The sequence below is a fragment of the Somniosus microcephalus genome, chromosome 2 (assembly GCF_052327205.1).
Source record: "Somniosus microcephalus isolate GS21.2 chromosome 2, FLI_Smic_1.0, whole genome shotgun sequence".
NCBI classification, from domain to species: Eukaryota; Metazoa; Chordata; class Chondrichthyes; order Squaliformes; family Somniosidae; genus Somniosus; species Somniosus microcephalus.
The window spans coordinates 370766982-370781088 of record NC_140988.1 but is presented as its reverse complement, the minus strand read 5'-3'; the positions used below and the strand labels follow the sequence as shown (position 1 = coordinate 370781088).

At 47.9% G+C, this 14107-nt stretch overlaps 1 protein-coding gene across 3 annotated transcripts in view; it reads right to left on the bottom strand.

Moving 5' to 3' along the window:
- LOC147123760 (transcription factor COE3-like) overlaps window positions 1–13449 on the bottom strand; it is a 145731-nt gene extending 132282 nt beyond the window's left edge. For all 3 annotated transcript variants that reach the window (XM_085975725.1, XM_085975736.1, XM_085975729.1), the window contains exon 1: window positions 12786–13449. In XM_085975725.1, coding sequence (XP_085831851.1) covers window positions 12786–12846 — 61 coding nt within the window. In that variant the 5' untranslated portion in view covers window positions 12847–13449. The remainder of the gene's footprint in view (window positions 1–12785) is intronic.
- Window positions 13450–14107: the final 658 nt, after the last annotated feature.

Sequence of the window (14107 nt, the reverse complement as noted above, 5' to 3'; positions counted from 1 at the left end):
AGGAGTAAGCCATTCAGCCCTTTGAGGCTGCTCCGTCATTCATTTAGATCATGGCTGATCTGTATCTCAGCTCCATTTACCTGCCTTTGATCCATGTAACTGGACACCCTAACAAAAATCTGTCAATCTCAGTCTTGAAAGCTTCAATGGACCCCCAGCATCCACAGTATTTTTGGGGGAAGAGTTCTGAATTTCCACTACCCTTTGTGTGAAAAAGTGCTTCATGATTTCCATCCTGAATGGCCTGGCTCTAAATTTAAGATTATGCCCCCTCGTTCTTGATTCCTCCCACTTCCCTATTCGGCCCATCGAGCCTCTGCTTCTACCTCTTTGAAAGGGCTGTCCAATTAGTCTCACTCCCCCTCTGCTCTTTCCCCGTAGCCCTGCAAGTTTCTCCTCATCAAGCCTTTATCCAATTCTCTTTTGAAAGTTATGATTGAATCTGCTTCCTCCGCCCTTTCAGGCAGCGCGTTCCAGATCACAACAACTCGCTACGTAAACAAAATGTTTCCTCATGTCGCCTCTGGTTCTTTTGCCAATCACCTTAAATCTGTGTCCTCTGGTTACCGATCATTTGGTCACTGGAAACTGTTTCTCTGTATTTATTCTAAATTGGGGGAAATGAGACTAATTGGATAGCTTTTTCAAAGAGCCGGCACAGGCATGATGGGCCGAATGGGGGAGTGGGAGACCAAACGCAGATTGGGTGGCCGCTTTGCGGAACACCTCCGTTCAGTCCGTAAGGGTGACCCCGAGCTTCCGGTCGCCTGTCACTTTAATTCTCCGCTCCACTCCCACTCGGACCTCTCTGTCCTCGGCCTCTTACACTGTTCCAATGAAGCTCAACGTAAGCTCGAGGAACAGCACCTCATCTTTCGATTAGGCACTTTACAGCCTTCTGGACTCAACGTAGAGTTCAACAATTTCAGATCATGACCTCGGCCCCTATCTTTTTTATCCATTTTTTTCTCTCTCTCACATGGCAGCTGTCGATCATTCAGCCAGTGCCATTTACACTTCATCTAGACTCATCTTTTGTTTCTTAACTTGTCCCATTACCATCTCCTTTGGCCTTGCACCATCATCCCTTTTGTCTCTTAATCTCTCCTGCCTTCCATCCTATCAGACCTTCCCCTTTGTTCTCCCCTCCCCCCTTTCCCTGCCCCGACACTTGCTTATAAACCTGATACCTCTCCAGCTTTATCCAGTTCTGACAAAGGGTCATCGACCTGAAACGTTAACTCTGTTTCTCTCTCCACAGATGCTGCCTGGCCTGCTGAGTGCTTCCAGCATCTTCAGTTTTTATCCCAGCTTCTCTAGTTTCTTCACATCACTGAAGTCTTTCATCCCTGGTACTATTCTGGAAACATAGAAGATAGGAGCAGGAGTAGGCCATTCGGCCCCTCGAGCCTGCTCCGCCATTCAATGAGATCATGGCTGATCATCCAAACTCAGTACCCTGTCCCTGCCTTCTCTCCTTCGCACCCACTCTGTTAAACTCAGGCCACATCTGCCGGTTTCAAAAGGTCAGGTGGACGTTAATAATCCCAGGTAAATACTGACGATGACCAAGGGTTTGTCTCAGCCATCATTCCTCCCTCAACCAACACCAGACCAAAAAAAAACCCCAGATTAACTGGTCACTGCTGTTTCTGTGGGCTGTTGCTGTCTGAAAATTGGCTGCTGTGTTTGACAACATGGTAAATGGAATTCATGGTCCGCGAAGCCCTATGAGGTTTTTCTGAGGAATATGAGAAGGTGCAAGTAAATGCCAGTCCTTCTTTATCACTTGACATCACTCATCTTGCATATAGAAAGCAAGAACTTGCATTTATATAGCGCCTTTCATGATCTCACCATGTCCCAAAATGCTTTACAGCCAATGAAGTAATTTGATGTGCAGTCACTGTTGTTATGCAGGAAATGAGGCAGTCAATTTGTGCACAGCAAGCTCCCACAAGCAACAATGAGATAAAGGTCCAGATAATCTGTTTTCAGTGATGTTGGTTGAGGGATAAATGTTGGCCAGGACACCGGGGAGAACTCCCCCTGCTTTTCTTTGCAATAGTGTCGTGGGGTCTTTTACGTTCACCTGAGGACAGACAGTTTAACATCACATTCGAAACACGGCCACCTCCGACGGTGTAGCACTCCCTCAGTACTGCACTGAAGGGTCAATCACAACAACTTGTTATTTAGGTAGCGCCTTTAACATAGTAAAACGTCCCAAGGCGCTTCACAGGAGCGTCATCAGACAAAAAGTGACGGTGAGTCAAATAAGGAGATATTAGGGCAGGTGACCTGACCTTTGGAGGTAGGTTTTAAACAGCGTATTAAAGAAGAGAGAGGTGAAGACATTTGGGGAGCGAATTCCAGAGCTTAGGGCTCAGGTGGATGAAGGCACGGCCACCAATGGTGGGGCGAAGGAAGTGCGGGATGTACAAGAGGCCTGGGTTGGCGGAACACAGAAGATTATAGGGCTGAAGGAGGATACAGAGATAGGGAGGGAAGAGGCCATGGAGGGATTGAAACACGAGAGTGAGCTTTCTTTTAATTGAGATGTTGGTGGACCAGGAGCCAACATTGGTCAGCAATCACAGCGGTGATGTGTGAACAGGAGGGACTTAATGTTATAGGGAGCCGAGTCTCTGGAGTGGGACTTGAACCCATGACCGTCAGACTCCAGCGGCCAGAGTGCTTGCTACCCATGAGCCAATGCTGACATTTACATTTGCGTCCAATTTTAAAATAACAAATCAAATCTCTGTGTGTGGAGTTCATCAGTTTTTTTCGCACGTGGGGTTAATCCACGAGAGCGAGATCAGCCAATTGGGTGTTGGACCCAGGCCTAGAAAGTCTTTGGCTTCAGGTCCGGGCAATGTTCATTCATCCATCCAGGGGGATTAAAGCGAGGACCACGTCTGAGGATCTGAGGGGAAAACAGAAGACTGCCGAGATTGAGCAGGTGCCAACCACACTGTTGCTGCATCTTCTGGCTGCCCAGCAATGCAAACGGGGAATCAGTGCCACAATCAATAGGCGTTGCATGCCTAATGGAGACTGACCTCTGTCAGTCTCTCCCTGTCAGTGTGAGGTTGCCAAGTGTTGGAGGCTCTAATGAGCCAATGTCTGGAGCGCTGCAAATGGTCCCAGCCACGGACTAATTACCCACTCCCCTCATAGGCCAATGACTGAAGGCATCCCCCCCCCTCCCCACCACCCTCCCGAAGGATGGTGCTGAGCTCAACACGGCAGGATTATCTGAATGGCAATAGATTGGGAGAAGGGGAAGTGCAACGAGACCTGGGTGTCCTTGTGCACCAGTCGCTGAAGGTAAGCATGCAGGTGCAGCAGGCGGTTAAGAAGGCAAATGGTATGTTGGCCTTTGTAGCAAGAGGGTTCGAGTACAGGAACAAGGATGTCTTGCTACAGTTGTACAGGGCCTTGGTGAGACCGCACCTTGAGTATTGTGTGCAGTTTTGGTCGCCTTACCTGAGGAAGGACGTTCTTGCCATGGAGGGAGTGCAGCGAAGATTCACCAGGCTGATACCTGGGATGGCAGGAATGACGTATGAGGAGAGATTGTGTCGATTGGGCTTATACTCACTGGAGTTTAGAAGATTGAGAGGGGATCTCATCGAAACCTATAAAATTCTGTCAGGCCTGGACAGGCTAGATGCAGGAAGGATGTTTCTGATGGCTGGGGAGTCCAGGACCAGGGGTCATAGTCTAAGGATAAGGGGTAAGCCATTTAGGACTGAAATGAGGAGGAATTTCTTCACCCAGAGAGTGGTGAACCTGTGGAATTCTCTGCCACAGAGGGCGGTGGAGGCCAGTTCATTAAATATATTCAAGAAAGAGTTGGATATATTTCTTAAGGCTAAAGGGATCAAGGGATATGGGGAGAAGGCAGGGACAGGGTACTGAATTTGGATAATCAGCCATGATCTCATTGAATGGCGGAGCAGACTCGAAGGGCCGAATGGCCTACTCCTGCTCCTATCTTCTGTTTCTATGTTTCTCCCTCATGTACTGATCTAGCTTCCCCACATAACCTTCTATTCCTTTTTCCCTCATCTAGCTTCCCCTACATGCATCTATTCTATTCGCCTCAACCTTGCGGTAGCAAGTTCCACATTCTCCCCACTCTCTGTGTAAAGAAATTTCTGCTGAATTCTCTATTGGATTTATTAGTGACTATCTTATATTGATGGCCCCCCACTTTTGGACTCCGCCCCCCCCCAACCCCCCCACAAGTGGAAACATCTTCTCTACATCTACCTTACTGACCCCTTTCCTAATTTAAAGGCCTCTCTATCAGGTCACCTCTCAGTCTGCTCCTTTCCAGAGCCTGGTCAGTCTTTCCTGCTAATTGTACCCCCTCAGATCTGGTGTCGTCCTTCTAAATCTTTGCTGCCCCTTCTCTCGTGCTTCTTTAGTAATATGGAGACCAGAACTGTGCACGGTGCACAGGAAGAGAAGAAATCGCGAGGTCTCCGCGTAACACCGTCCAACAATCAAAATCTATTTGGTTTTGTAACAGAACTCTCTTATTATATCCCTGCCACTAAAAGAGCCATCTTCTTGTTTTATTACAGACTAATCTTCGTGCCTCAAGTTATCTTTGAATTTGCAATAACGACTTTTAGACTCTGAACACACTGTTTCCAATTAGCCTGCCCAGATGGCAGCTGCTCAATCCACTAATAGGATATAAAGTTTCGCTCTTTCTCAGCCATCTGTTCCTTTATTTACGAACCAGTTTCTGCCATATAACTCATGGGAAGCTCAAGTTACCCTTCCTAGCAATCTATGCATCTGTATTATTTCTAGGCCTTGGACACTGCCCCTCTTCCACTGCTGCTCGGATTCTTCAAGGAACCTCAATGTGGATCTTCTCCGGGGGGGTGACCGATATTCACTCCCTGCTGAGGCTGCCCGGGGATCTCCGCAATAATGAAACCTCCCCCATCCACCACTTGAAACATCCACTCCCTCCAACCACCGGCGCACCGTGTGCCATCTGCAGGATGCAATGCGGCAATGTGCCGGGGCTTCTTCGACAGCGTCTCCCAAAGCTGCCACCTTCCTTCCGAGAAGGACAAGGGCAACAGGTGCATGGGAACACCATCGCCACCAAGCTCCACCTCCGAGTCACGCACACACACACCATCCTGATTTGGACATTTATCGCCGTTCCTTTATCGTCTCTGGGTCAAAATCGTGGGACTCCTACTCCGAACTGCATTTGACCCCCTTTCCCCTCGTGATCTGTGCTGAGCTAGGTTGGGGGTTTGAACCGGCGACCATGAAGGAACGGCGACATAGGTCCAAGTCGGGATGACTTTTCGATTTTGCACTTGGAGGTGACGGTGTTCCCGTGACTTCACAGTTTTTGTGCTTCAGTGGAGGAGCTGGGAAGTGCTGCTAAGCAACCGTGGTAAGTGGCATTAGAAAGGGAATTTGCCCACGAACAATGGTGCACAGAGGGAATTAAACCCCAAAGCAACAACAACAACCTGCATTTATACAGCGCCTTTAACATAGTAAAACGTCCCAAGGGGCTTCACAGGAACATAATATCTATAGACTCTGGAATAGTTCCCATGGATTGGAGGGTAGCTAATGTAACCCCACTATTTAAAAAAGGTGGTAGAGAGAAAACGGGGAATTATAGACCGGTAAGCCTGACATCGGTAGTGGGGAAAATGCTAGAGTCCATTATAAAAGATGCAATAGCAGAACACTTGGAAAACAGTGACAGGATCGGACAAAGTCAACATGGATTTACAAAAGGTAAATCATGCTTGACTAATCTACTGGAATTTTTTGAGGATGTAACTGGTAGGATAGATAAGGGAGAACCAGTGGATGTGGTGTATTTGGACTTTCAGAAGGCTTTCGATAAGGTCCCGCATAAGACATTAGCGTGCAAAGTTAAAGCACATGGGATTGGGGGTAAGGTACTGACTTGGATAGAGAACTAGGTGGCAGACAGGAAGCAAAGAGTTGGAATAAACGGGTCTTTTTCCGAGTGGCAGTCAGTGACTAGTGGGGTACTGCAGGGATCGGTGATAGGACCCCAGCTATTCACAATATATATTAATGATCTAGACGAGGGAACTAGATGTAATATCTCCAAGTTTGCAGACGAGACAAAGCTGGGTGGGCGTGTGTGCTGTGAGGAGGATGTCGAGAAACTCCAGTATGATTTGGACAGGTTGGGTGATTGGGCAGATGCATGGCAGATGCAGTATAATGTGGATAAATGCGAGGTTATCCACTTTGGTGGCAAAAACAGGAAGGCAGATTATTATCTGAATGGCAATAGATTGGGAAAAGGGGAAGTGCAACGAGACCTGGGTGTCCTTGTGCACCAGTCGCTGAAGGTAAGCATGCAGATGCAGCAGGCGGTTAAGATGGCAAATGGTATGTTGGCCTTCATAGCGAGAGGATTCGAGTACAGGAGCAAGGATGTCTTGCTGCAGTTGTACAGGGCCTTGGTGAGACCACACCTTGAGTATTGTGTGCAGTTTTGGTCACATTATCTGAGGAAGGATGTTCTTGCCATGGAGGGAGTGCAGCAAAGATTCACCAGACTGATGCCTGGGATGGCAGGAATGACATATGAAGAGAGCTTGGGTCGATTAGGCTTATATTCGCTAGAGTTTAGAAGAATGAGAGGGGATCTCATTGAAACTTATAAAAGGACTAGACAGACTAGATACAGGAAGGATGTTCCCGATGGAGACAGACTAGATGCAGGAAGGATGTTCCCGATGGTGGGGAGTCCAGAACCAGGGGTCACAGTCTAAGGATAAGGGGCAAGCCATTTAGGAATGAGATGAGGAGGAATTTCTTCACCCAGAGAGTGGTGAACCTGTGGAATTCTCTACCACAGAAGGCAGTTGAGGCCAATTCATTAAAGATATTCAAGAAGGAGTTAGATATATATCTTAAGGCTAAAGGGATCAAGTGATATGGGGAGAAAGCAGGGACAGGGTACTGAATTTGGATGATCAGCCATGGTCTCATTAAATGGCGGAACAGGCTCGAGGGGCCGAATGGCCTACTCCTGCTCCTATCTTCTATGTTTCTATAATCAGAGAGAAATTGACACCGAGCCACGTAAAGAGACATTAGGGCGGGTCAAAGAGGTAGGTTTTAAGGAGCGTCTTAAAGGAGGAAGGAGAGGTAGAGAGAGACGGAGCGGTTTTGGGGGGTAATTCCAGAGCTTGGGGTCTAGACAGCTGAAGGCTCGGGTGTCAATAGTGGGGCGAAGCGATTGTTGGGTGCGCAAGAAGCTAGAATTGGAGGAGCGCAGAGATCTCAGAGGATTGGAGGGATTGGAGGAGGTTACAGAGATAGGGAGGGGCGAGACCATGGAGGGACTTGGACATGAGGATGAGAATTATAAATTCGAGGCGATGCTGGACCATGAGCTAATGTAGGTCACTGAGCACAGGCCTGGTATTTTTTCCTGTTTTGCAATGGCCCATCAATGGGAGGAAGAGTCTGAATTATAAGGTGTGGTTTTTCTCTCCAAGAGTGGGATGATGTTCCCCTCACAGCCGGTAGCCAGGAGAACAAGCTGGCTGGCCACCTGGGAGTCCATTCTTTGAGGAGCAGGCCTCAATCGCAATGGGCCGGCTGGCCGGAAACCAAGCGGGATGGGGGGGTGGGGGGCATCCCGATGGACTCCGGGTCGGTTGGAAGGTAAGGTTCCCGGGTGGGGTGTGGGAGGCTTCCCGATCTACGGAAGGGGATTTGGTGGGGGTGGCGGGGAGTAGGGGGGTGGAGGGGGCGGTAGCTGGAGTGGCAGCGGCCCAGGCTGAATTTGCAGGGCCAGGCTGGAGCAAGAGTGACACTGCCAGCCTCAGATAAAAATGGGGATGGAACTCACACCTTTCGGGTCCACCTCAGTTGGACCGCCACCCGGTGCCGATCGGAATGTGCGTGGCACTACACTCTGAGCAGATTGGTCAGAAAAATGGCAATCGGCATTACAGTTACATCACAGAACCCCCGAGGTCCATTTTAAATGGGACCTAGCGCCCGAGTCCAGAGTAGCCCAGTGAACACACTGCCGTAGCAACGACGGAAACGTGTCACTGCCGCCATTTTAGGGCGCTATTGCCTCATTTCTGCCGGGCGGCGAGGGCCGATAATTCAACCGAGTGACTTCAAAATTATGAGGGGGGTTTTGACAGAGCACACAGGGGAGAAAATGTTTCCACTGGCAGGTGGGTTGGTAACCAGAGGACACGGATTTAAGATAATTGGCAAAATAACCACAGGGGACATGAGGAGAATTTTTTTTTTACCCAGTGAGTTGTTATGAACAGGAATGCACTGCCTGAAAGGTTTAACAGTAACTTTCAAAAGGGAATTGGAAATATACTTGAAAAGGAAAAATTTACAGGACTACGGGGAAAAGGCAGTGGGGGGGGGGGAGGGGTGGGACTAATTGGTTAGCTCTCAGAGAGCTGGCACAGGCCTGATGGGCCAAACGGCCTCCTTACTGTGCTGTACAATAGTCATGAAATGGGATCCAGGTTGATGAAGGAAAGTTCATTTAAGATTTGCTGCTGATCTCTTCCGCAGCAGTATAGTCGCGCAGCCCTGCTGTGTTTCTGTAACATTGTTCTTTCAATTCCATACGGGTGTGATATTTTACAGTCTCTTTTGGCAGGCTGTGCCGACGCTGGCTCGTCGACGGCGAGGAATCGTACATTCACGGCTTATGAAAATAAACTGCCTCGTGCCAGCGCAAAAATAAACACAGTAATCAGCCCCTGTTAAGTAAACAGTCTGATGTCTTTTGTGGGGAGTCAAAATTTTGGCCAAGAAAGTATGGCAGCCATTTCTCCTTGAATCTCTCAACTGACGTCTGGCGAAACGAGACTGATTCTCGGGCAAGGCTCGTCAAATTCTCTTCTTTTTTTTGTGTGTGAATGTTGTGCTCAAGAGGGATGGTGCTTGAAAGTGGATCTGCTTTCCTCTTTCAGGCACTCAGTGTCTCCTTCAAAAGGGACTAAAATGGTTAAATTATTAGGACAAGTTGCATAGAATAGAATCATAGAATAGTTACAGCACAGAAGGAGGCCATTCGGCCTGTCGAGCCTGTGCCGGCTCTCTGCAAGAGCACTTCAGCTAGTCCCACTCCCCCGCCCTTTCCCCGCAGCTCTGCAATTTTTTTTCCTTCAGGTACTTATCCAATTCCCCTTTGAAAGCCACGATTGAGTCTGCCTCCACCACCCTTTCAGGCAGTGCATTCCAGATCCTAACCACTCGCTGCGTAAAAAAGTTTTTCCTCATGTCGCCTTTGGTTCTTTTGCCAATCACCTTAAATCTGTGTCCTCTGGTTCTCGACCCTTCCACCAACGGGAACAGTTTCTCTCTATCTACTCTGTCCAGACCCCTCATGATTTTGAACACCTCTATCAAATCTCCTCTCAATCTTCTCTGCTCTAAGGAGAACAACCCCAGCTTCTCTAGTCTATCTACATAACTGAAGTCCCTCATCCCTGGAATCATTCTAATAAATCTTTTCTGCACCCTCTCTAAGGCCTTCACATCCTTCCTAAAGTGCGGTGCCCAGATTTGGACACAATACTCCAGTTGAGGCCGAACCAGTGTTTTATAACACAACACAACAAGATTTTGCAAAATGGGACAAACACCCAATTGAGATCCTACATGCGGAATTCTGTAAAAGTATCCTCTGGACTCAAAGGAAAACAGTAAACAACGCATGCAGGGCGGAACTAGGCCAATACCCATTAATAATCACTATCCAAAAAAGAGCCACCAAATTTTGGAATCACCTACAAATGAGCAACCCCCAATGCTATCACTACGACGCCCTGAAATGCTAAGAGCTGACCATAAAGAAGAATACCCTCAGTCAACTAGTCCTGGGACTCAATAAAGTAACTAATAACAATACTAACAATAACCAGTCCCAGGACAGTGACAGGGTAACACAAAGAATTCGACCCAACACAATCGTCGCTAAGCAAAAGGAAAAATATCTGTCATATTGGGCAGAAACAACAAAAACCCAAAGCAAACTCAATTGCTACTTGGCCCTAAACAGACAATACAACATAGCTGATTACCTGACCATGGTAAAGGATAACAAACTGAGAAGAACCTTGACAAGGTACAGACTTAGCGAACATAGCCTAGCGATCGAAAAAGGCAGACACAGGCAGACCAGGCTGCCAAGAGAAGACAGGATGTGCTCTCACTGCAGTCAGGGAGTAGTTGAGACAGAGATGCACTTCCTCACAGCCTGTGGAAAATATCAGGGCATCAGAGAGAATTTCTACCAAAAATTCTCACAAATATGCCCTGAATTCAGAAATCTGACTGACAACCAAAAACTCCCATTCCTACTGGGGGAGGAGAGAAGCTGTGTAACACTGGCAGCACACTATGTTACAGCTTGCCATGAACAGAGGGACAACCAGTAAACTAAGACAAGAGTATATTGTGTATTTATAGGCTCAGGGATATACCTGTTTATACACTGTGTGAATGGAGCCGCGTTTGTGTGTTCGGCCATGGATGTATTTTGATGCTTTGGCAACATAAGATGTACCTTATCATGCCAATAAAACGATTTGTATTGTATTGTATTGTATTGTATAAAGGTTCCTCATAACTTCCTTGCTTTTGTATTCTATGCCTCTATGAAGCCCAGGATCCCGTATGCTTTTTTAACCACTTTCTCAACCCTATCCTGTCACCTTCAACGATTTGTGCACATACACCCCCAGGTCTCTCTGTTCATGCACCCTGTTTAGGATTAACCCTTTAGTTTATATTGCCTCTCCTCGTTCTTTCAAATTTTGAAATTGTGCCCTGTACTCCCAAGTCCAAGTCATTAATATATATCAAGAAAAGCAGCGGTCCCAGTACTGACCCCTGGCGAACAGCTGTTCAGGGGTGATGTCAGGAAGCACTCTTTTTTAAAACTCATTCATAGGATGTGGGTGTCGCTGGCAAGGCCAGCATTTATTGCCCATCCCTAACTGACCTTGAGAAGGTGGTGGGGAGCCACCGCCTTGAACCGCTGCAGTCCGTGTGGTGAAGGTGCTCCCACAGTGCTGTTAGGGAGGGAGTTCCAGGATTTTGACCCAGCGACGATGAAGGAACGGCGATATATTTCCAAGTCAGGATGGTGTGTGACTTGGAGGGGAATGTGGAGGCGGTGGTATTCCCATGCGCCTGCTGCCCTTGTCCTTCCAGGTGGCAGAGGTCGTGGGTTTGGGAGGTGCTGCCGAAGAAAAGGCTAGTGGAAATCTGGAACTCTCTCCCCCGAAAAGCTGTTGCGGCTGAGGGTTACTTGAAAATTTCAAAACTGGAGATCGCTAGATTTTTGTTAGGCAAGGGTGTGAAGGGAAATAGCCGACAGGCAATGGAAACAAAACATCCCATCAGTCTGAATCCGCATCGGAACCCAAGTCCGAATAGTGAAAGGCCACTCACTGTACAACCCCATCCATCACTGGTATGCTTCAAAAAGCCTCATAACTGCACCTTAGCAGGGCAACGAGGGATGGACAACAGATGTCGGCCTTGCCAGCGAGGCCCACATCCCGAGAATGAATTAAAAATGAAAAGTAGCGGCGACTTTAAATATATACTCGGAATCAAAAAGGCCAAGATTCCTTTCTGCCCTCTCTGTCTTCGGCCCCTCACGCTGTTGCAATGAAGCTCAACATAAGTTCAAGGAACAAGAGTAAAGACGTCTTACTGCAATTATATAGGGCTTTGGTAAGACCACCCTGGAGTACTGTGTACAGTTCCGGTCTCCTTACCTAAGGAACGATATACTTGCCATAGAGGGAGTGCAATGAATGTTCACCAGACTGGTTCCTGGGATGGGGGGATTGTCCTATGAGGAGAGATTGAGTAGACTAGGCCTATATTCTCTAGAGTTTATAAGAATGAGAGGTGATCTCATTGAAACACGCACAATTCTTACAGGGCTTGACAGGGTAGATGCAGGGAGGATGTTTCCCCTGGCTGGGGAGTCTAGAACCAGGGGTCACTGTCTCAGAATAAGGGGTCGGCCATTTAGGACTGAGATGAGGAGAAATCTCTTCACTCAGAGGGCGGTGAATCTTTGGAATTCTCTACCCCAGAGGGCTGTGGAGGCTCAGTCATTGAGTATATTCAAGACAGAGATCGATAGACTTTTGAATATTAAGGGAATCAAGGAATATGGGGATAGTGCAGGAAAGTGGAGATGAGGTAGAAGATCAGCCATGATCTCATTGAATGGCGGAGCAGGCTCGAAGGGCCAAATGGCCGACTCCTGCTCCTATTTCTTATGTGCAGTGCCTGATCTTGAGTAGGTACTTTACAGCCTTCCGGACTCAACATGGAGTGCAACAATTTCAGATCATAACCTCTGCCCCATTTTTTCGGATGGCAGCTGTTGATGATTCTGCTATTCCCATTTACACCTCTTCTAGACCCAACTTTTGTTCATGTCCTTGTCCCATTACCATCATCCCTTTTGTCATTTAATCTCTCCTGCCTTCCAGCTTATCACAGACCTTCATTTTTGCTCTTTCCTCCTCTTCCCCCTTTCCCTGCCTCTGTACTTGCTTAAACCGGTTACATCTCTAACTTTTTCCAGTTCTGATGAAAAGGTCATCGACCTGAAACGTTGACGCTGTTTCTCTCTCCGCAGATGCTGCCTGGCCTGCTGAGCATTGGCGTTCAGCTTGCAGCAGCGCGCGGTGAATCGCGTCCTGAATCTGACCTACCTTCACAGGGGTCGAGTCGCCGAGCCCTCCGCCCGTGCTTCGAGTTGTTGTGGATGAACATGTTGTCCGACACGGCCAGGACATGACCGTCCACGTTAATCGTCGTGCAGATGACCACCTGCAAAGAGAAGACAAGGAGAAAATTTGACAGGTTTTTTTTTGACGTAGCATTAAATAGAACTTACGGCACAGAAACAAACCATTCGGCCCAAAAGCTGGTGTTTATGCTCCACACGAGCCTCCTCCCACCCAACTTCATCTCACCCTATCAACTCATCCTTCTATTTCTCCCTCATGTATTTATCTAGCTTCCCCTTGATAGCACCTTTTCACATCTTCAGGTCATCCACAGTCAATGATATTACTTTGAAATGGCAGAGCTCCCCATTCTTCAACACGGTGCCCACGGAGATCTTTTATGTAAATGGGACATGTGAAATATCTCTCACCAGAAGGACAGCCCCTCCACCAAGACAGCACTCCCTCAGAATAGGCAGCTGGGATTAAATGCTGAAATCCTCAGCGGGGCTTAGAACCCCAAGCTTCTGACTCAGAACTGAAGTCAACTGAGCCATAGAAACATAGAAGATAGGAGCAGGAGTAGGCCATTCGGCCCCTCGAGCCCGCTCCGCCATTCAATGAGATCATGGCTGATCATCCAAATTCAGTACCCTGTCCCTGCTTTCTCCCCATATCCCTTGATCCCTTTAGCCTTAAGAAATATATCCAACTCCTTCTTGAATATATTTAATGAATTGGCCTCTACTGCCTTCTGTGGCAGAGAATTCCACAGGTTCACCACTCTCTGGGTGAAGAAATTCCTCCTCATCCCTGTCCTAAATGGCTTACCCCTTATCCTTAGACTGTGACCCCTGGTTCTGGACTCCCCAACCATCGGGAACATCCTTCCTGCATCTAGTCTGTCTAGTCCTGTTAGAATTTTATACGTTTCAATGAGATCCCCTCTCATTCTTCTAACCTCCAGCGAGTACAAGCCCAATCGACCCAATCTCTCCTCATACATCATTCCTGTCATCCCAGGTATCAGCCTGGTGAATCTTCGCTGCACTCCTTCCATTGAAGAACATCGTTCCTCAGATAAGGCGACCAAAACTGCATACAATACTCAAGATGTGGTCTCACCAAGGCCCTGTACAACTGCAGCAAGACATCCTTGTTCCTGTACTCAAACCCTCTCGCTACGAAGGCCAAAATGCCATTTGCCTTCTTAACCGCCTGCTGCACCTGCATGCTTACCTTCAGCGACTGGTGCACAAGGACACCCAGGTCTCGTTGCACTTCCCCTTCTCCCAACCTATTGC